General features: G+C 37.1%; 1 protein-coding gene across 6 annotated transcripts in view; it reads right to left on the bottom strand.

The window, feature by feature from the left end:
• Positions 1-19,367: 19,367 nt before the first annotated feature.
• LOC139155723 (serine-rich coiled-coil domain-containing protein 1-like) overlaps positions 19,368-24,532 on the bottom strand; it is a 311,155-nt gene continuing 305,990 nt past the window's right edge. For all 6 annotated transcript variants that reach the window (XM_070730987.1, XM_070730985.1, XM_070730991.1 and 3 more), the window contains one exon: positions 19,368-19,694. In XM_070730987.1, coding sequence (XP_070587088.1) covers positions 19,620-19,694 — 75 coding nt within the window. In that variant the 3' untranslated portion in view covers positions 19,368-19,619. The remainder of the gene's footprint in view (positions 19,695-24,532) is intronic.

Raw genomic sequence — 24,532 nt, 5'->3', positions numbered from 1 at the left:
GGAAGGGAAAGTCTCAATTCCCCCATGCCTGACGACAGAGGTGGGTTTTAAGGAGCTTACAAAAGGCAAGGAGGGTGGGGGCAACTCTGATATCTGGGGGGAGTTGGTTCCAAAAGGTCGGGGCCGCCCCAGACCTTCCCCTGGGTCCCGACAGACGACATTGTTTAGTTGACGGGACCCAGAGAAGGCCAACTCTGTGGGACCTAACCGGTCGCTGGGATTCATGCAGCAGAAGGCGGTCCCTGAGATATTCTGGTCCGATGCCATGAAGGGCTTTATAGGTCATAACCAACACTTTGAATTGTGACCGGAAACTGATCGGCAACCAATGCAGACTGCGGAGTTGTTGCAAAAAGACACAAACAGGAAGTATCTCTCCTCTTATGACTAACCAATTCATTTCATTCTGGTATATGTTTTGGGAACTTGAACTCTAGTCTAAATAAAGAAAGACAGTAATGTAAAATATTGCTCTTTCAAGTGTAATATCTGGTTGCCGGGTTGATTCTAAAAAGAACCCGATTGCAGCTGAAAAGCAGAGGGAAGGAAAAAGAATGGATATGAAATGCATGTGTAGTTTTTTTCTATTTAACGGTTTAGTTTATTGCTTTAAGACTGAGAAATCATTGTTAAGAATCATTGTTAAGAAGTTTGCAGCATCTGCTAGAACAGCTCACCTGCCCTTTGTGTCAATTAAGGGAGATTGTATATATAGAAAATAAACAGCTCTGTTTATTTCAGCCTTTCTTCTGTTAACAGGGCTATATACTTTGCTTTTTAAAGATCAATGCTCATATTTGAACAGCTCTCACAACACTGAAGTACGATAATATTCCCAGTAGATCAACACATATCAATTTGATTTCAGTAGGACATGCACTACAAAGAATGAAAGGTAAAAAAAAGGTATTTTTTTAAAAGAAAACTCATGTAGAAATGGCAAAGAATAACTGTAAAAATCTAAGATCCATACAAAAGGTGTGGATCTTGGATTTTTTGAAGACTTTTTGCCTGCCATTCTTAAAGATTCTACAAATGTTACTTCGTAAAATCAGGTTTTAAGAAGTCAGGATGCAAATAAAATCAGTTTCAAGTTCTGTCCTGGCCTCAATTACTTCTTTGACTGCTCTCATTTATTTTTTTGGAATCCAGCTCTTTTTACGTTCGAAAAAGAAGTTTGTCCTGAAAAAAAATTGTAATATATAGAAAGAAAGAATTTCCTCATTTCTGGTTCTAGTGTCTGGAACCCACACCACATCTCGGACATCAGCACCTTAGAAAATGTCCAAAGATATTTCACCAGAAGAGCCCTTCACTCCTCCACTCGAAACAGAAGACCCTACGGAAATAGACTAACAATCCTGGGTCTAGAAAGCTTAGAACTACGACGCCTAAAACACGATTTAAGTATTGCCCACAAGATCATATGCTGCAACGTCCTGCCTGTCAATGACTATTTCAGCTTCAACTGCAACAACACAAGAGCACGCAACAAATTCAAACTTAATATTAATCGCTCCAAGCTTGACTGTAAAAAATATGACTTTAGCAATCGAGTTGTCAAACGTGGAACTCATTACCGGACTCAGTAGTGTCAACCCCTAACCCCCAACATTTCTCCCTTAGACTATCCACGATTGACCTCTCCAGGTTCCTAAGAGGCCAGTAAGGGGCGTACATAAGTGCACTAGTGTGCCTTTCGTCCCCTGTCCAATTGTCTCTCCTTATCTCATATACTGTATCATATATGTTTTCTTCCTCTCATATATCTTCTCCTCTACTTTTATATCTTTTCTTTATATATAATACTTCATGTCTATCCTCTTCAATATGTATTGTGTATTGGACAAAATAAATAAATAAATAAAATAAAATAAATAAACTTGTTTTCATAATCCCAAGTCATACTTATGAAAGGCTTTGGGATGGAAAAATACCATTTTAGTAATGAGGTTAGTTTTCTGATTGTGATTGTTGGTATGTCTTGGTGTAGCTAGGCTACGGACCTTCGACATACGCTGAGCAGAGATTAAGGAAGGGTGTGGATGTGTGATACAGCCAGTAACGACACAGACTTAGTATGCTGAATAAGTATCATTTACATATGTATACATAAAGCAGAAATAATCAACAAACCGCACATAGCAAGCACAAAGCAAAATACACTCCCCCATCAAGGTAAAGGCAAAAGGTGAATGAGTAATACAGCATCATCGTCAGGAGAGAGTACTGGCGCCCTCTTATGGCTAGCCAGCCAAAAGCCTTAAAGTGATATTACAACTGTAAATGTATTAACTGCAATAGGCAGTTTAACAGACATTGGAATCCCAAATAACAGTATGTACCATGTACTAACAGTGATAATTTACCAATATTCTAATTTCTAATGATATTACTATTGTACTGATATGTGGAAATGGCCTTGAGAAACTTGGCCCTGAGAGCGGATAAAAAATATCAGACGGGGATGTGATCCATGGATTGACTAAATGGTGGCAAAGTGAGATACAAGTAAAGGCGCAAGAGATGAAAAATATAGTGGATAATATAAGGAAAACTAAGAATACAAGAGTTAGGGAAATGAGAAGGAAAATTTTACATAAGTGGTATTACACAACTCGCATACTTTCAGCAGAATGTCAAGGGTATTTGTTGGCATGGGTGCCAAGATAAAGGAGTGTTTATGCATATGTTTTGGGAATGCCCGGTAGTGCAGAATTTTTTTGCAAAACGTGCAAGAGGATATTAATAGGATGTTAAATATATAATTGATAATTACTAAGGAAATGGCAGTATTAGTCAAAAGTAATGTGATGGGAGAATTTAGAGAAATAAAACAAGCAGCGATAGAAAGCGCTTAGGCGGTCATAGTCTTGGGATGGAAGGATGCGACAAAATGGACAATGCACAATTGGTACCGGTACATGGTGGATCACATTCAATTTGAGATTATGGACAAAAGGATGAATTTGGTTAATGAAACTGACTTGCGACAACTGATGGGACGATGGGACAAGGTAAGACCATATATGGGAAGTAGAATCCGAGACCAAACTGCAAGAAACAAATTGGAATCACTTTATAATATGTAAAGAGATACTTTGCTCTTGGGTTAAAATGGTTTAGACAAGAAACACCCCCGATTTGGTGGTGGGGTATGAATGTTTGTCTGGTGGTGGGCACAATTCACGAAACCCTTGAAAAGAAAGGAAAATTAAATTTAGTGTTTCTACCCGCAAAGCCCTCAAAGCGGCACTTATATTTCCAAGCATTTACATTTATTTTTGGGTGACTTTTTAATTCTGCAGCTGGAAAGTCTCTTGATTTGGAGTACAACTGTTGCAACACTAATAAAAAAATGAATAAAATGTGCAGTATTTTCCTTTTCTCTCCCTGACTATAATTATTTACTGCAATCTCACTTGCTGAACCATTTAGGTTGCAGGCATTTGATATTTTTTATGTCTAAACTCCGACATGAAGATTTGTTCTTTCTCATATTTTCTATCCTCGTTGAAAACCTATAATTATATAGCTGCCCTTTACTCTTGACAGCTGCCCATAACTGAAGGGCATTTTTTAAAAAAGAGGTTTTGAAGCTTACTTATGACTTACTTATGGGCTGTCAAAAAGGCTGTCTGATTGCACCCAGGGCTCATACATCAATGACTCCTATGACATTCCAGTCAATGTTGACATGTAGTTATCTCTTTCAGGCAAGTTACGAGACATTGTTGTTATTCATCAGATTGGTCTCCGGCTTTGAAATAAAGATCTTATTTTAGCAGCAGATACCAGATGGGAGAAATTCAGTGCCCATCACAGATTCAAAATAATACAGTTAGAGTCAATCAGAATACAGCTGGAAGGGAACCTGGAGATCTTCTAGTCTAACCCTCGGTGGTGCAGTGGTTGCAGTGCAGTACTGCAAGCGACTTCTGCTGATCACTGGCTACCAGGAGTTTGGCAGATCAAACCTCAGTAGTGTTCTGCCGGCGTGTTTCAACCGCCCGTAATTACAGGGTAATTAGTCCAGGAAGACACACACCACACGATAAAAGGAAAACCCAAAAGTTTTTATAAACAGAAAAACAGAAACAGCTCCCTTTTTAAATGTCAAAGGGATTTTCTGGTACGCACAAGGCACAGGTGAAATGCAGTCCAATTGCTCACCCAACAACTGGGAAATTGAGTCCAATTCTAAAGTCCAGAGAGTCCGCACACAATCTTGAACAGCACAAAAACCACGATCTTGACGAAACAATGAATCAGATAAACTGACATGCGGCAGAAGACGGTCCCGGATAGATAGTATGGGCAAAGCTCTGGCCCAGAGATCAATTTCTGATTCTATGAAGCAGGGAATGCTCAACGGGAACTCCCTTTGGTTGCTGCAGAATACTGAGTTATGTCATAGCACAGGTCCGGTTCTGAAGACTATGGCTTTCTGTTTGTTTGCTTTTAAACAGTATGTTCGGTTTTGTTTGCATTGCAAACAAACTGACCTGGATGACCCGGGAAAGTTAAGCAGAAATGGATCTTTGGTAAGTAATTGGCAGTCTCCCTTGGCACAAGTCAAACTGTCAAGCTTAATTTAATCCACTGTTGACCTCTCCCGATTTCTAAGAGGTCAGTAAGGGGCGTGCATAAGTGCACCAGAGTGCCTTCTGTCGCCTGTCCTAACGTTTCTCTCTTACTAGGATCATGTATATAAATGTCATTATATTTTTGTATACCACCAATATGTACTTGATAAAACAAACAAACAAACAAACAAACAAATAAATTTTCTCTTCATACATGTGCACATAGGGGAAAAAAACACATTGCCATTAGCATAATTCTTTAAAATGGGGATAGTCAAAAAAAAATTTTTTCTTAAATGAAATGGGGATAGTCAAAGGTTTTATAGCTGTAAAATAATGAGAAAAGAGGGGAGGAGAGAATGAAAAGGAAAGGAGTAGGGAAGGGAAGGAAAGTCTCTCATACAGTGGCATCTCTACCTACAAACGCCTATACTTATGAAATTTTCTACATGAGAACCGGGTGTTCGCTCTCACTCACTCTTTTTTGCCTCTTCTCAAGAACCATTTTCCACTTACAAACCCAAGCTTCCAAAACTGTAACCGGAAAAGGCAAGGAGAAGCCTCTGTGGGGCCTCTCTAGGAATCTCCTGGGAGGAAACAGGGCTGGAAAAGGTGGGGAGAAGCCTCTCTAGAAATCTCCTGGGAGGAAACAGGGCCGTAAAAGGTGGGGAGAAGCCTCCGTGGGGCCTCTCTAGAAGTCTCCTGGGAGGAAACAGGGCCGGAAAAGGTGGGGAGAAGCCTCCATGGGGCCTCTCTAGGAATCTCCTGGGAGGAAACAGGGCCTCTACCTTCCCTCTGGTTTCCCCAATCGCACGCCTTATTTGCTTTTACTTTGATTCCTATGGGAAAAGTTGATTCTTCTTACAAACTTTTCAACTTAAGAACCTGGTCACGGAACGCATTAAGTTTGTAAGTAGAGGCACCACTATAGTTCCTATTTGTAAGAAAGATAATCAGAAAGCTACATTCAGCTCTATGAAACATGTGTGCAGCACAGAGAAATTTAAAAAAAACCTTAGTAAATATAATTCTTAGTGTGCTACAGATACAGTATGCTTATGCAATAGCTAGAGAAAAAAATATGAAGACAAAATTCACAGTGTAATGAAGAACATACCATTGACAATCTAACCATGTAATCATTAAGAGTTGACATCAACTTGATGGCACATAATCAAACGAAGAACTGGCTATATGAACTGTGCGCTTTGCGAAGTACAATAACCTGAAAAGTGCAATGCTCACAGCATTAAAGCAGGCACCGAATCGATGCTCAAAAGGCTTTTCCTAACTATTTGTACATGTCTATTCAATCACAGCTTATTTCACTTAATTGCTGGTTCCAGAAACAGCAGCATGCAAAGGCTTCCGCAAAGAATAAATACAGATAGAAATATAGATTTCATTCATTAATTCTTTTTTCCTGCTGAGAATGTTTTCATATAATCCTAGTGCGCTGCTGTACTTTGCTTTTTTTTGCGTATCGCAGAAAACCAATAGCTGAAAGGAGTTTTTGGCAGGAATGCAGACTAATAATAAAATAGCTGTTGTGCAGGAATACTATGGCATCTTGAAGACATAATGGGCCATTCAGATAGGATGTCTTTGAAAAACTCAACTCTTTCTTCTTCATGTTTTTACATACAATGAATCAAATTTCAGTGCTAGCATTTAAAGAATATTATCAACAGATAACTTTTGTTTATTTATGTATTTATTGGACTTATGTCTCCCCTCTCCGAGGACTCGGGACAGCTCACAACATATTATAAACTTAATATTAACTGCTCCAAACTTGACTGTAAAAAATATGACTTCAGTAACCGAGTTGTCGAAGCGTGGAACTCATTACCGGACTCCATAGTGTCATCCCCAAACCCCCAACACTTTACCCTTAGATTATCTACGGTTGACCTCTCTAGATTCCTAAGAGGTCAGTTAGGGGCGAGTACAAGTGCACTAGAGTGCCTTCCGTCCCCTGTCCTATTGCTCTCCTATATCTCCTATACCTTTCTTCTATTCCTCTATCTCTTCTTCTATTCTTTCATTGATATGTTCTACTAGTTTTTCTCATCATTCCTTTCACCCATTTCCTCCCATGTTGACTGTAGGACTGTAACTTGTTGCTTATATCCTAAGATTTTTATTAATATTGCTTCTTCATTGCTTATTTGACCCCCTATGACAATCATTAAGTGTTGTACCACATGATTCTTGACAAATGTATATTTTATTTTATGTATGATGAGAGCATCTGCACCAAGACAAATCCCTTGTGTGTCCAAAAACACTTGGCCAATAAAATTCTATTCTATTCTATTCTATTAATATGCCTTCTTTTCTATTATTTTTTAGATATATTTTACTATGAGTATCTCCTCTATAACCTTCATCATGTATTTTACTATGTGTATGTAGATATATACCCACTAAAACCCTCATTGTGTATTGGACAAAATAAAATAAATAAATAAATAAATAAATAAATAAATAAATAAATATAATAAAACAACACACAACATTTCAGGTCCAATGAATTAAATACAGTATACTGTATAATCTAAAGCTAAAACCCTACAAAAACCAGTCATTCCCAATCAGTTCAAACATCAAACCATTAATTGGGGAATAAAATAGTTGGGGTTTAATTTATGGGTCCACTTAAGTCACTGTCAGTAAATTCAATTCCCTTCCTCCATTAAATCCAGTTTGATGAATTGCAGTGGGTCACAATAACTTTAGCTCAATGTAATTTTAGGTTCCTTTGGGAAAATCCAGATACATCTCCTTTAACAAAATATTACGGAATAGCTCAAATTTACGGTTACAGTTTCGGAAGCTCGGGTTTGTAAGTGGAAAATGGTTCTTGAGAAGAGGCAAAAAAAAAATCTTGAGCACCCAGTTCTTATCTAGAAAAGTTCGTAAGTAGTTTGTAGGTAGAGCTAAACCTCCTGAGCCTCACATATTTTCTATACAAGGACATATTTTTGCATTCTCAAAAGCACTTATTCCTCTACAGAGGTGGTAAGTATACTGAATATTTTAAAACATCAGCTCCTTTTCCAGGATGTGTATATAAAAAGCCCAGAAAATAATTTTTGTTCAGAAGTTTCGATCTGTGGAGTCCCCATTGACACTGTAATGACTTTGAATTCCACCTGCTTGCAGTCTTTAAAAAGGGACTTGTAAAAATGTTCTCTCCAAACTTGCTCTTACTGAGTAGGTTATTATTTGCATAATATTTTTGCAGCCAAGCCTTTGGGGTTACGAAAATTTAATCATGATGGGAAAAGATTTCAATAGGTATTGGCAAAAAATCTAACACTCCTTTGCTTGCTGAAGCTTATCTGAACGTCCCAGAACAGGTTCTTAATATTTTTGGATCTGTTCATGAATATTGACAACCTTGCACATTTTTATCTTCTCTCTAAGTTATTTCTTAAAGAAAAAGAAAAGAAATATTTTTTCTTTTCTTTTTTTAGAAAAAAAAAAGAAATTCCTCTAAACTTGTTCATTCGTTGAGCTTGAATTGTAACCTGATATTAAATTAATTCTTTATGAATTCTGATCAAATGAAGCATTTTTGTTATACTTTAATTAGCCAGTGGCCCTTCTTACAAATGACTTGTGTCAAATGTTCTGTGGAGAACCATTTTGGACTAATCGGAGTTCCTGCTCAACTTTACTTATTCAGAGCTGATTACATTTCTGAAGTGATTATTCATTTATTCTGCTGTTCATAAATAATCTGAGGGTTAGAAGTCCCCAAACCTACTAATCACGAGTTTCCACTATTTGGGGGCTCTTCCCAACATATAACATTGTTCTCTTGCAAGATTATTTTTGCCTCTTCTCAAGAACCATTTTCCACTTACAAACAAGATGAGCTTTCACTTTTCCATGCTATACTATAAATGGGCTGTGAGCTGGACATCCATTATCTTGATTTATTAGTTGCTTGATTTTAATTATGCTTCCCTACGCTGCGATTTTAAGAGAGGTAAAAATTCTTGGGTTTTCGTCCCTAAAGATACAATTCTGACTTCCTTGCTCTTTTTCTGGGATAGATTATTGCAATATACTCTGCAAGGCAAGGCCTCCGAAGACAAGTTGAAAACTGCACTAGGTAGAAAAACAAAGGTCCATTGGCTGCCATTAGGTTTCCAGACACTGGTGAAAATACTGATATTAACCTATAAAGCACTTTGTGGCTTAGCATCTGGGTATATGCAGAACCATCTCCTCTCCGATGTACTGTTAAATTTACATTTACCGAAATTTAAAGAAATAAAGGGAGACTAGTATAGCTATTTTGAGCCTCCTTTTATTTCTTGGTTGGTAAATTTAAATTGAACACAAAATGGTTTGTTTGTTTGTTTATTTATTTATTTTACTTTACTTTACTTACTTACTTACTTACTTACTTACTTATTTATTTAGTCCAATACATAATACACATTGAATAGATATGTAGTAATATAACTAAAGAAAAGAATAGAAGAAAAGATATAAAAGTATAGGTGAACAAATTTGAAAGGAAGAAAAGATAAATGAGCTAAGGAGAGACAATTGGACAGGGGACGGAAGGCACACTGGTGCACTTATGCACGCCCTTTACTGACCTCTAAGGAACCTGGAGAGGTCAATCGTGGAGAGTCTAAGGGGAAAATGTTTGGGGTTAGGGGATGACACTACTGAGTCCGGTAATGAGTTCCACGCTTCGACAACTCGGTTGCTGAAGTCATATTTTTTACAGTCAAGCTTGGAGCGGTTAATATTAAGTTTGAATCTGCTCTTGTGTTGTTGCGGTTGAAGCTGAAGTAGTCATTGACCGGTAGGACATTGCAGCATATAATCTTGTGGGCAATACTTAGATCGTGTTTTAGGCGTCGTAGTTCTAAGCTTTCAAGACCAAGGATTGATAGTCTGCTTTTGTAGGGAATTCTGTTTCAAGTGGAGGAGTGAAGGGCTCTTCTGGTGAAGTATCTTTGGACGTTTTCAAGGGTGTTGATGTCCGAGATGTGGTGTTGGATGGATGGATGGGCGGGCGGGTGGTTAGGTAGGTAGGTAGGAAGGAGGAAGGAAGGAAGGAAAGAAAGAAAGAAAGAAAGAACCTGCTGGAACAAAGTATCTGCAGTTGAGCCTTTTACCTTCAGCAGACAAAATCAGTTTCTACTTATACAAATTTGAAGATTGTCTTATGTTTAATTGGCACTTAATTTTGAGGGTAAATGCCAATCATAATTTCCCTTTGCAAATGGATTAATTAGCAAGAGTAATAACATATTCAAGCACAAATACACTGCGAAGCCTGTAGACAGAGATACATTATTGAGTCGTGCAACATTGATGGAAACTATTGCACAAAGTACTCTATTAAATAAGAGAGGTAAGACTGCTAAAGTTTCTTTGGTACGAAATGAACATTTTTGAACAAAAATAATTACAGTCCTCATACTGATCAGCTGAAAGTTATATATGTAAATGATTTTCTTTATAAATGAGGTTGTAGGTTTCATATTTCCCCTCCTAATTTCAGTCCCTCTCCTTTTCCCTTCCTCCCAAAGACTTACAAATCTTGGACAGCTGCCTAATTCGGAAAAGGAAACCAGGATCTTAACGAAGAAGGAAAAAAAAACTTGTGTTATGATGCCAATATGGGTCACTGAAACCTAATTGCAGGAAGCCATCCAGAAATATGTGTTTCCTAAGTGAATAGGTGAATTTCAAGCCTTGGCATCTGGGTTTGCCGGATGCCAAATTAACTTCTATCTGATGCTACAGCTATAGATTATTTCTACAGAAAGGAAAGAGGGAGATAAATTAGCAGAGGGGTTTGTCAGCTGTAGCTGGAGAAAGTGTTGAGATATTCAATTACCATCATTGCTGTGCCTAATTGCTTATGCCTTGGCCAAGACCTGCTGTGCTGGGGTGGCAGTTTTGCTGGCTCAATGTGTCTACGTGTGATCTGCAGTCAAGGTAGTGGGACAGGTAATGTGAGAATAGATGATGGGGAAATGAATGTAAATACACAGTTGACTAAAATGTTTTTCTTAACCCCTCTGCCAAATAAATGAAAGGTATTCCCAGAACAAGGAAGTGAAGACACCCTGCCTGTGGTTTTAGATTTAAGTAGCAACTCTGAATTTATTAGTTATCTTACATAGCCAAAAGTGCTGTTTATATATTCAGCAGTAGCTACATTATTTAAGGAATAAGAACTCTGGGCATCAAGTAGCAAGTGTTTAGCATTATAGTAATTCAATATTCCATCTATGGTCCATCTAGTCTGCCCTTATACTATTTCCCGTACTTTATCTTAGAATAGATGGATGCTTATCCTAGGCATGTTTGTATGCTGCTCCGAGTCTTCGGAGAGGGGTGGCATACAAATCTAATAAATAATAATAATAACAACAACAACCATAATAATAATAATAATAATAATAATAATAATAATAATAATAATAATAATAAATGTTTAAATTCAGTTACTGTAGATTTACCAACCACGTCTGCTGGAAGTTTGTTCCAAGCATTTACTACTCTTTCAGTAAAATAATATTTTCTCACGTTGCTTTTGATCTTTCCCCCGACTAACTTCAGATTGTATCCCCTTGTTCTTGTGTTCACTTTCCTATTAAAAACACTTCCCTCCTGGACCTTATTTAACTCTTTAACATATTTAAATGTTTCGATCATGTCCCCCCTTTTCCTTCTGTCCTCCAGACTATACAGATGGAGTTCATGAAGTCTTTCCTGATACATTTTATGCTTAAGACCTTCCACCATTCTTGTAGCCCGTCTTTGGACCCGTTCAATTTTGTCAATATCTTTTTGTAGGTGAGGTCTCCAGAACTGAACGCAGTATTATTCCAAATGTGGTTTCACCAGCGCTCTATACAGCGGGATCACAATCTCCCTCTTCCTGCTTGTTATACCTCTAGCTTGAGAGGAGGAACATGTTGTTTGGTTGGTGGGTGAGTTGCTAGAGGGCAACATTTTTACCTGTTGCTTTAAAGCCCACTTAAATATATTTGAGGGGTTTTGGAACATTTTACTTTATATATTTAGACTGTTAGCCATTTAGACTACCTCGGAATGGGTGACTTATAAATAAGGCAATGAATGGATGGATGGATGAATGTATGAATGAAGAAATGAATGAATGAATGAATCAATCAATCAATCAATCAAACAATCAATCAATGGAATGAATGCCACTATTGGTGGTATATATTTTTGTAAGTCGCAGACTTACCTAGAGTAGCAGTCTGATTTTCATTTTAATATTTCTGGCATACACGGTTTTAATTTTCTATTAGGAATTTAAAATTCTATTGAAAATATGCAATCGCTAGAATCCCACATTGTCAGCTATCGTTTTCTCGCTGTCCCGTTTCTGGTAGAATTTTTCTCTCTGAAGGGTTTTTTTTTCCATTTTCTTTTGTGTCTTTAAGCCAGAAAAGTAAAACCAATCAATGTGCAATGCTGAAGCCCATAAGGGAAAATGACAAATGCACCCATGGAGGAATATAACTTATAACTTTTCTTGCAATAACAATTGACTCGCTGGCTTTCAATGTATCAGAATGGCATTCTTTTATTCCTCGGACTAAAAAGTCCTAAGAAAGGTCAGTTTGGTTGTCCAGATGCTGGATGCAGAGTACAGAGAAAGTTATCAGAGTGTTAGAATTTACTGTATATTGTTCTGAGTAACTTTCAAAGCCTACCGATAGGGGGGGGGAAATCAATGGAGAAAGGGGAAAGTAGTGATCTATTCCATTACTTTCCAAACTTATGTAATAGTATTTTAATGACTGCCATCAACGGTTGTATTTATGGACAAGGCCATGCCATTCTTTGGAACAACTCAGGCTTCCAAAGTCAGTTGCAACTGATTGAAGACATGTCTGTGAATGAGTAGAGATGATGACCACTGTGGACAATGAGGAGAAGAAAAGAATGGAAGATCTCCTAATGTCTTGCCAGGAGACCATAAAACAACTGTATCTAATGGGTTTGTTTGTTTGTTTGTTTGTTTGTTTATTTATATTTTATATTTTTTTTTTATTTTTTTATTTTATTTACTTACTCACTCACTCACTCACTCACTCACTCACTCACTCATTCATTCATTCATTCATTCATTCATTTATTGTTAGAGTTGAAAGGGACCATGCAGGTCATCAAGTCCAACCCCCTGCCTGAGCAGGAAATCCTACAGCACCCCAGCCAAGTGGCAGTCCAATCTCCTCTTGAAAGTGTCCAGAGTTGGGGAGTTCACAACCTCCGCAGGCAGGTTGTTCCACTGGTTGTTCGCTCTGACCGTCAGGAAGTTCTTCTTTACTTCTAGGTTGAATCTCTCCTTGGTCAGCTTCCAGCTATTGTTCCTCCTCCGGCCCTCTGGTGCTCTGGAGAATAGAGTGGAACCCCTCATATACCTGTATACAGCAATCATGTCCCCTCTGGCCCTCCTTTTTCTCTAGGCTATCCATGCCCAGTTCCCGCAATCTCTCTTCCTAAGTCTTGGTTCCAAGTCCCCTAATCATTTTGGTTGCTCTTTTCTGCACCTTCTCCAGAGTTTCAATGTCTCTTTTGAAGTGTGGTGACCAGAACTGGATGCAGTACTCCAGATGTGGTCTGACCAGGGTGTAGTAGAGTGGTATTAATACTTCCCTGGTCTTGGAGTGTATTCCCCTGTTGATGCACCTTAGGATAGTGTTGGCTTTTTTGGCCACTGCTGCACATTGCTGGCTCATGTTTAGTTGATTATCCACCAAGACTCCAAGATCTCTTCCGCAGTCACTACTGCTAAGTGGGGTTTCTCCCAGGCTGTATGTGTGTCTAGTTTTTTTTTTACCAAGGTGAAGGACTTTGCTCTTGTTGACGTTGAACATCATGTTGTTATTGTGGGCCCATAGTGTTAATCTGTCTAGATCTTTCTGTATTTTGAGCCTGTCCTCTAGGGTGTTGGCTACCCCTGCCAGCTTGGTGTCATCTGCGAATTTGATTAGTTCCCTTTCTACTCCCTCGTCCAGGTCATTGATGAAAATATTGAAGAGTACAGGGCCCAGGTTTGAGTGACAGGAGTCAAGGAACACAAGTTGTTCTCAGCAGCAGTGGAGCCTTCAATAAGGACAGTAACCTAGACAAACTCAGCTCTTCAACATATATCCATCCTAAGATAAAATACAGAAAATAGTATAAGGGCAGACTAGATGGACCATGAGGTCTTTTTCTGCCGTCAGACTTCTATGTTTCTATGTTTCTATGTTTCAAAACGGTGAGAGGCCAAGTCTTCCCATTGCTCAATAAAAAATAGCGTTGGATGTATAGCACGATTGAGTAATTTGCAGCCTTATGGTTTAATGCAAAGTCCTGCTAGGCTTGGATTCAAAGACACGGCTGCTACGATCTCAACAAAGTTTATTTGTGGAGGGGAAAATATCCATGTCTGTTAGAAAGTTCTAAAACTTCTTCTTCAAAGTTCATGGGTGGGCAAAGGATGGAAGAATTGAGCATCTACCTTAATGCCATATGGTGTAATTTTTAAAGCAGAGGTCTTCAAACTTGGCAACTTTAAGACTTGTGGACCTCAACTCCCAAAATTCTCCACAAAGTTCTCAAATTTGGGGAACCCTGTTTTAAAGAGTATGTTATTGCAAACAGAAAGGGATCATTTTATAAGTCACTAAGTTTCAAATAAAATACAAAGATCTATACGACTCACAAAGCAAGTATAGCTTAATAAATTTTTATTAAAGTTGATATTAAATTTTAAAACTGGTATCATTTACTGTTTTTATGATGCTCCTTAAGCCATCCAAATGCACTATATTTCAATGTGTGTGTTTTCTTCAAAACAAAGCATTGATGAGCAAAAAATTATTTTATAATCTACCAGTTTATTGTTCTATCTTTAATTAAAATTATACATTTTAATTTGGGGCCAATATAAGATTAAAGGAAGATTATTATAACCTGTTTGTTGCAATTTGGTGGAATTGTATCCTGACTCTTTATAATTGAAGTAAGTTTTTAAAAAGGATGATTTGTTCAGCATTCAATTTAGATAATTTCACAAAATTAAATTGAGGATACGACAGCACATAAGTAGATATATAAAAAGAAAGAAAGATAGATAGATAGATAGATAGATAGATAGATAGATGATAGAAAGATAGATAGATAGATAGATAGATAGTCTAAATTATTTTAAATGTATATTTCCTAACAATTTGTTATTATCTGTATTAATGATGTTAGTCTTTTCCAGATGTTCCCTTTTGCATGCATTTCCTAAATTATCCTTTTGCCCCAATATTATGTTTTTAATCCGAAATGAGTATTGATTTCAGAAAGAAACATACACATCATTTGTTTCTACGGGCTGCAGATTTAAGATAATACATATAATAATCTAAAACGATATTCAAAACAGAGGGGGAAAGCTGCTCAGGATAATAGATATATGAAATAGAAATGAAAAATCATAAATACAACCACTCTTTCCACTTGGGTTAACGACTGAGTTGCTGATCACAACAAAGGTTGCTAAATAAAGACAATCTATATTTTCAGAGTGTAGAAAACTGAATAAATTATCAGTTTCCTTCCCTTCTATTTCAGACACTTTTGAAAATGTTGCTTATTCTAATGAAAATAGGACTATCAATAGCATTGCATATAAATGTTGCACATTAAGTTAGAGCCATAAATAAACCCCTTATTAATAATCTCTATTCATTTTGCTTAATTTCTCCTGGGAAATATATATTCAGTGATATTTATTAAAGGTGGAACTTGATATTAATAATGGATGTTATACCACTATTTTACATCCTGTACAGTGCTCCAGAACAAGCTGATGGTTTCGGGAGGCAGAAAAAGAACAGAAAAAGAAAAATAACGAATGATGGACAGGATTCAAATAACTTGTAAAAGCCATTGAGAAATTTTATTGCATATCTATCTTTCAGCATTGCTTGGGGAAATTCTGTTCAGTCCTCTGCCGTATGCATCTAGAAACAATAGCCCAACATCTCAACTTAATTGGCAATCAATAACCCAGAAAGTTACGATATTTTTTGTAAGGTCAGTTTCAGTACATTATTTTATCCCCTGGCTAGAGCTTTTAAAAAAAACTTTAGCGAGAGTAACAATGAAAGAGCTTGCAAGCCGGTAAGAGCTGAGAACATTGTTAGCATCTGGTTAGGGCTGGAAATAAACATTTGGAACAAGTTAGAGCAATGAAAGAAACCCTGCAAAGACTTAGGGCTTGGAAAACATTCTTAGCAAAGAGTAACAATAAAAGAGCCGGGAAGAACTGGGACAAAAAAGCTTCAAAAAAGCTGAGTACAGTATAAGATGCAACTGAATTTTCAGCCTCTTTTAGGGAGGAAAAATGGGTGAGCAGTGTGGTCGGGCGGTAGGAAAAGCAAGTAGGATGTTTGGCTGCATAGTTAGAGGTATAACAAGCAGGAAGAGGGAGATTGTGATCCCCTTATATAGAGCGCTGGTGAGACCACATTTGGAATACTGTGTTCAGTTCTGGAGACCTCACCTACAAAAAGATATGGACAAAATTGAACGGGTCCAAAGAAGGGCTACAAGAATGGTGGAAGGTCTTAAGCATAAAACGTATCAGGAAAGACTTAATTAATGAACTCCATCTGTATAGTCTGGAGGACAGAAGGAAAAGGGGGGACATGATCGTAACATTTAAATATGTTAAAGGGTTAAATAAGGTTCAGGAGGGAAGTGTTTTTAATAGGAAAGTGAACCCAAGAACAAGGGGACACAATCTGAAGTTAGTTGGGGGAAAGATCAAAGGCAACATGAGAAAATATTATTTTACTGAAACAGTAGTAGATCCTTGGAACAAACTTCCAGCAGACGTGGTTGGTAAATCCACAGTAACTGAATTTACACATGCCTGGGATAAACATATATCCATTGTAAGATAAAATGCAGGAAATACAGGAAATAGTATAAGGGCAGACTAGATGGACCATGAGGTCTTTTTCTGCCGTCAGTCTTCTATGTTTCTAGGTTTCTAAAAGATGTGTACTACTACAAAAATACGGTATCTTATTACTTTTATCCACTATCACCTCTTTCCGTCATTACAAGGAGCTGGCAATTAAAATAATAGGAAAATGACAAAAATCCAATTAAGGCATCATTTAAATTATTTGATCAAAACAAACAGCACCCACTAACTCAGCAGGAAGCCAGTTTTCAGTGTAAAAGGATTCACTCGTTGCCAGTATTTTTTTTTTATTCGCTTTCGTTATCACCACTATATAACAGTAAAATATTTTCAGTTTTCCGAAAGACTTTAAAGCACTTCAAATGGATTTTTTACACTGAAATAGGAAGTGGGAAAGGTAAGATAAACAAACATAAAATATAGGAAGAGGCAGATCAACACCACAATCTAATCAAACGGAGCTGTTAAGTACACCCCGTTGAGTCTGGTAGCGCTCTCTCTGAGACGAGAAAGAGCTTAAAAGATCTACTTTAATCTTGGGAGGAAACTCTCTGCTTTTTTATTGCAAAAGCCTAGAAGCAACGGGAAATATTTCACCAGGAGTTTTGCAGTGCAAAACATAAAACATTTTCTTCTTGGCTACGTTAATAATGTGAACAGCCATCAGGCCTTCGGTGACATAAAATTTGAGGAACGGATATTATCATTAGGAACTCAGGAAGTACGAGAGAGGTATCTTTCCTTTCTCTCTATCTGAGCATGTTCAAAGGAAGTATGGCAGAGGTTGAGGCTAGTTTTGTATAGCCACATTTTCCAAACTTAGTAAAAACCCTTGGAGGTGGCGACCTGTTTATGCAAAATTAAAATTTATTTATTTGTTTGTTTGTTTGTTTGTTCGTTCGTTCATTTGTTCGTTCGTTCATTCATTCATTCATTCATTCATTCATTTATTTTGTCCAATACACAATGAGGGTTTTAGTGGGTATATATCTATATACACATAGTAAAATACATAATGAAGGTTATAGAGGAGATACTCATAGTAAAATATATCTAAGAAATAATAGAAAAGAAGGTACTGTATAGTAATAGAACATATCAATGAAAGAATAGAAGAGAAGATATCGGAATAGAACATATCAATGAAAGAATAGAAGAAGAGATATAGGAATAGAAAAAAGGAATAGGAGATATAGGAGAGCAATAGGACAGGGGACGGAAGGCACTGTAGTGCACTTGTACTCGCCCTTTACTGACCTCTTAGGAATCTAGATAGGTCAACTATAGATAATCTAAGGGTAAAGTGTTGGGGGTTTGGGGATGACACTATGGAGTCCGGTAATGAGTTCCACGCTTCGACAACTCGGTTACTGAAGTCATATTTTTTACAGTCAAGTTTGGAGCGGTTAATATTAAGTTTAAATCTGTTGTGTGCTCTTGTGTTGTTGTGGTTGAAGCTGAAGTAGTCGCCGACAGGCAGGACGTTGCAGCATATGATCTTGTGGGCAATGCTTAAATCATGTTTAAGGCGTCTTAGTTCTAAGCTTTCTAGGCCCAGGATTGAAAGTCTAGTCTCATAGGGGAGCAGCGTCACAAATATCCTCCTTGTACCCAACTATGCCTTGGTTGCTTGCTGCGTTTAAGATAAACATTTCAGGGCTTGACTAAGCAAGGTTGGGAGAATTAATACTTGGATGGGAACTATGGGAGGATTCCAGGATTCTGGGCCAGACTGAGAAGTTGAAAAGAGGAGCAAATAACAGAAGCCACGTCTGAGGCTATGGAGTGCAAGACGTAACTTTATTAAGGACAACCTGAACAGAATAAGAACCAGCGTCACCCAGCAAACTCTTTCTATTAGAATGGTATAACATCTAATTTTCTGTTTGCAGCATTATTTACACTAACAAAGGATTGGGGTATTTTTTTTAGTCCTTCCATCTTGTCCCCATCTACCGCACGAATCCCAGCGGCCGATAAGGTCCCACAGAGTTGGCCTTCTCCGGGTCCCGTCGACCAAACAATGTCGTTTGGCGGGCCCCAGGGGAAGAGTCTTCTCTGTGGCGGCCCCGGCCCTCTGGAATCAACTCCCCCCAGAGATTAGAACGGCCCCCACCCTCCTTGTCTTATGCAAATTACTCAAGACCCACCTATATCGCCAGGCACGGGGGAACTGAGACGTCCTCCCCAAGGCTTTTGTATTTTATGTTTGGTATGTATGTGTTGTATGGTTTTAATTGCTGGGGTTTTATATATGTTTTATTTTTAATATTAGATTTGTTTCACTGTTATATTGTTTCTATTATTGTTGTGAGCTGCCCCGAGTCTTTGGAGAGGGGCGGCATACAAATCTAATAAATAATAATAATAATAATAATAATAATAATAATAATAATTTTTTAATCAATAAGAAAGAATGACATTCATCCTGAAGGATCCAATCTGCATCAGGAATTGGGTCCAGAAGTTTGATCTTCTGAGTTTTCGGACTCATGGTGGAGGAATCCGCTCTGTTAGAGATAAATTCCCTGAGGATGGGCTTGGAAATTAAATCTCCGATTCTGGTGACTGACCCAGATTGGATCCTGCGATGATATGCTGGGACACATTCATTCGTGATGCATTCTCCCTGCAAGCAACTGTCTCTATATCAGTGGTTCTCAACCTTTCTCATGCCATAACCCCTTATTACAGTTCCTCATGTTGCGGTGAACCCCAACCATAAGCCTAGCACTAATTCCCCCAACAGAACTTAACAGAAGGTTAAATAAAATGTACACAAGTAATGGAAATACCAATTGTATTTTATTTCAATTCTGTGAAAATTTGGTCATCGTTGATCAATTATTGCTTAATGCAGTTGAGAGAATAGGGGAGAGTATTTTGTGATTGTTGTTAAAGAAGGATTTTTTCTCTCTCTGGCCCTCAGACATGTCATTAAATAGATGAAGCCAACACAGGTTCCTTTTTACACAGGCAAACAAGATAGGGTTAAATTAATGGTCTATGTAGCTTGTATCCAAGCATATTTTATTCAGTTAAAATGTTGGTACCAATGAGATGCTGATACGTTTGTAAACTGAACCGTCAGCACATGCAGAATTCCACAGGGCCTTAAAAAGAAGAAGAGAATGTCAAATGAAGTCTCAAATATTAATATTAATAATAATAATAATAATAATAATAATAATAATAATAATAATAAATAATTTATTAGGTTTGTATGCCACCCCTCTCCGAAGTCTATGTCCGTGTATCATTGACAACAGACATAAAAGAACAATTTGTGCTTCCAATCATTCATAATTTAAGAAGGTTACATTAAAAATATTAAATTTTTTAAAAAAGAAATTGTAACAATAAATAAATAATAATTAAAATATATAGGATTGTGCTATAATAATCATCTAAAACACTATCAGCATGCCAAAAGGGAGGTCTCCCATATGGTAAGATAGAAAGAGCAAGGGGATAATCAAGTATAGAGTGGGGAAATGAATGAATTAATTTTAATTAACAAATAATAAATTACCTATGCTCGGAATTCAATCTTGTGACTGATGGAAAGAAAAATGTGCTGGTATTCAATGTACTTGTTTTGGATACTTCAAATGAGTTGCTTAAAAGCCAACAGAATACCTAGCAGGAATTCTCCAGTGACAATCTAATTGTTGCTTCAGATTTACTAATTGACTGTGTAAATGATAGAGCTGCCTGCCTTGCAATGAGGTTGCATGATGGCATTATAATGAATGAAAATAGTAGAGCATAAATGTATCATTGTAAAAGTACAAGACGGGAAGGGAGGAAGGGAAGGGAGGAGAAAGGGAGGAAGGAAAGAAGGAAGGACGGAAGGAAAGGAAAGGAAAGAAGGATATTTTCATGTTTATTGCCAAACATATCTAAGAATCAGAAGAAATAAATATGTAGACCAAAATATCTGCAGGACCGCCTCCTGCCGCACGAATCCCAGCGACCGATTAGGTCTCACAGAGTTGGCCTTCTCCAGGTCCCGTCGACGAAACAATGTCGTCTGGTGGGCCCCAGGGGAAGAGCCTTCTCTGTGGTGGCCCCGACCCTCTGGAATCAACTCCCCCTGGAGATCAGGACTTCCCCCACCCTCCTCGCCATTCACAAACTCCTTAAAACCCACCTCTGCCATCAGGCATGGGGAAATTGATTCCCCTGGGCGGTTCCGTTTTATGTATGGTTTGTTTGGGAGATATGACTGTTTTTTATATTAATGGGTTTTAAACTGTTTTTTAATCATTAGATTTGTACTGTATTTTGTTGTTGTGAGCTGCTCCGAGTCTCCAGAGAGGGACGGCATACAAATCTAATTAATAATAATAATAATAATAATAATAATAATAATAATAATAGTAGTAGTAATAATAATAATAACATAATAAAATAATAATAATAATAGTAATAATAATAATAGTAATAATAATAATAATAATAATAATAATAATAATAATAATAATAGATGGTCACACTGAGAAAAAAGTAAGAGAGTCAGAGTACATTTTGTTCTTTGACCAGCAGATGAGAAAGACAAAATATTCCAATTCGTTTTAAGCAACCACTAGAGAATACTGTGCATCAGTTCATCTAGCCTTTAAAATTTGCTGCGAAAATGTGCTACAGGCATCAAGCAAAGAAAGAAAAAATGAGCTGAACTGTACATTATGTTGAACAGCTCATTAGCTTTAAGAGATTTATGCTGCAGAGCCTACAAGAATATATTGCTGCCTTGCTGCCATGTTTACCTGCAGAAAAGATGACTGGAATTGCAGGCAAAACAAATGAAGGGGGCAACATAGTGCTTAAGCTATGGAATTCCAATTCCAAGGCTCCAAGGAACCGGGTTCTCTATCGGTTCGAAGACATATTGTGGCTTTTATGAATATTAAGCCAAAGGAGACCATCAAGGCTATCTTGAGAAACCATCGTAGGCAGCTCATGCCTATGAATCCTTCTGTATTTATAGAAGAGCTGTTTTGTGCTGGTGAATTATGTTATTAAAAGCAAAAAGAGAGAGAGAAATTCAACTATGTTTATGCTCCTCATTGTTAAAACTATAAATCTTAAGTCGATGTACATCTGTAGGATTAGAGGAGCCATTTTTCAGATGCCATGTGGTTGACTCCTGCTAATAGCAGCTATTTTGGAATACTTAGTAAAAATTAGCAGACAGAAAGCACAGCAGTGGCAACTGCGCTAATGCTTGTGTTAATTAGAGCTCGGCTGCAAAAAAGACACTTTCGACGCTTTTAGAATTTCATTTATAGATTTAAAACCTTCCCATGTTCCCAGGGAAGGCACATATGGATTCACAAAACACTGAAGAGCTGTCCTTTAATTGTCAGAGGATTTGGCCGGGACACAGAAGCTGGTTCTAATTTTATTGTTCTAATATTCTTTTTGTGTGTTCTAACTTTTTCCTGATTAGATTTATTTGCATTTTTCTTCCAGGAGCTAAAAAAAAGGTGCACACTGAGTTTTTTCCCCCTCTTGTTTTCTCCTGATTCCCACCCCTCCCAAAAAACCCCCCTATTTGGGATAGATTGGGTTTATGTGATAGTGAGTGGCCCACATTCACCTGCCAAGCTTTCAAGAATACCAGCAATAATAGCAATATTTACTATTTATTATAACCACACACACACACCCAACATGTCTACATCACATATTTTACTCTTGTGGTTCATAATTGACAAAGTCAAACTGAATATGCATTGAATTGAAATTCTTGGTTTAGACAACTTACAACTCCGTTGTCTCCATTCCGACTTAATTATAGTTCATAAAATCATATACCAAAATGTCCTACCTGTTAACGACTACTTCACCTTCAGCCGCAACAACACACGAGCACGAAATGGATTTAAACTAAATGTCAACCGTTCCAAACTTGACTGCATAAAATACGACTTCAGCAGCAGAGTAATCAGTGCCTGGAATGCACTACCTGACTCTGTGGTTTCTACTCCTAGCCCCAAAACCTTTAACCTTAGACTATCTACAATCGACCTCTCCCCCTTTCTAAGAGGTCTGTAAGGGGCGTGCATAAGCGCACCCCTGTGCCTACCGTCCCTGTCCTATTGTCTACTTTTTATCATTACTTATCTAATGTTTAATATGTACAAATTATCACCCTATAATTGTTTGACAAATCAATCAATAAATAAAAATAAAAAATAAATAAAATGCATCTTAAACCATCTAAAAAAAAAACCCCATAACCCTACAACACAAGTAACAATTGAGAGCAACTACTTGGTTGTTCTTCAACTGATAAGAGAAAAAAATATTATACTTATAATTTCCAAATTAATGTTGATCTCTCGCTCTCCATGTTTTAATAAACCAAGTGATCAAAAAGAAATAGAACCTAGATCTCTCTATGGAAGCAATTTCTGAAAAAAATAAAATAAAATAAAGCAAGGGAAGGAAAATTAAAGTGACACTACTAGTTGAAGAAATCAGCTTTGCTTTTCACGTTTATATACAGCTACTGAATAAATATGGAGATTTGACTGATTAGATTTGTTTTTAAATCTTTTTTTCTGTGGTATTAGAACTTGGATAAGCCTGAAGCCCTTTCTCCATCTCCAACCCATCATTTCCCCCTCGGTTTTATTATGTTAAAATTCCGGTAGTTTCTTTATTTGAATTACTACCATTCTTTATCAGATCTTGTCGCCTAGATTATTATTATTATTAGCCTGGGATGCAAATGCGTCTGGCTGGGAAATACTGAAATTACCAACATTTGGAGTCACTTTGGGTGGGTGGGAGAGAACTAATTATTGCAGATTTTAGAAAAGCAAACAATTTTTTTACATACAATATCGTATACTATTGTAGTGAACATTTCAATATGTCTTTCAGTCTTGGAACACAAATATAATTTTAAAAAAATATTTGTTTCTAAGCTTTAAATATATGGTACATATCCTAAGTTATCCACAGCAAGCTAATTTAGAGGTTTTGTTTTTCTGATGTCTAATTTTTGCTTTAACTCATCTCTTTCTTGTAGGAAGTGAAATGGAATATAATCGTTGGGAAAAAAGAACTGATAAGAAATCAGAATGAGAGGTAAACAAAACCTGAGCAAATCAACCTTGCAAATTCATTCTTTAAAGGAAGAATCTGTTTAAATCTTCCTGAAAATAACAAAACTCCACTGTGTTTCATATTCGTATATGAAACTTTAAAGCACATGTCAGCAAAATCTTCAAGACATCATGACTTTAAACATCCATTGTTTTCTACTAAACAATAAAATTCTGTGGGCCAACTTATCTTATATAAGCTGCTTAACAGGCAACCTTTTCCAAATGAATCAAAACTAGTTCTAAGCCACAACATCTTTTAAAGTACATCTGGCATATTTTTAAAAAGGAAGAAAAAGAAATCGTACCCATTTTGAATAACAGGAAAAGTCATGGTAATAATGATTTAAATAATTACAGTGTTCCCTTGATTTTCGCGAGGGATGCGTTCCGAGACCGCCCACGAAAGTCAAATTTCCGCAAAGTAGAGATGCGGAAGTAAATACACTATTTTTGGCTATGAACAGTGTCACAAGCCTTCCCTTAACACTTTAAACCCCTAAATTACAATTTCCCATTCCCTTAGCAACCATTTAGATTATTATTCACCATGTTTCTTTATTAAAGTTTATTTAAAAAAATATTTATTAAAGGCGGACGAAAGTTTGGCGATGACCTATGACGTCATCGGGCGGGAAAAACCGTGGTATAGGGGGGGAAACCACAAAGTATTTTTTAATTAATATTTTTGAAAACCCGTGGTATAGACTTTTCGTGAAGTTCGAACCTACGAAAATTGAGGGAACACTGTATTTAAATTTGTTGATTTGAAACTTCTATATCTATTTGATTAATTTGAGAACTTAACATGCAGTTGAAAAATCCCTGCC

This window comes from Erythrolamprus reginae, unplaced genomic scaffold (assembly GCF_031021105.1).
Source record: "Erythrolamprus reginae isolate rEryReg1 unplaced genomic scaffold, rEryReg1.hap1 H_5, whole genome shotgun sequence".
NCBI lineage: Eukaryota > Metazoa > Chordata > Lepidosauria > Squamata > Dipsadidae > Erythrolamprus > Erythrolamprus reginae.
The sequence above is the reverse complement of the archived record's forward strand: the minus strand, read 5'-3'. Positions and strand labels throughout refer to the sequence as shown.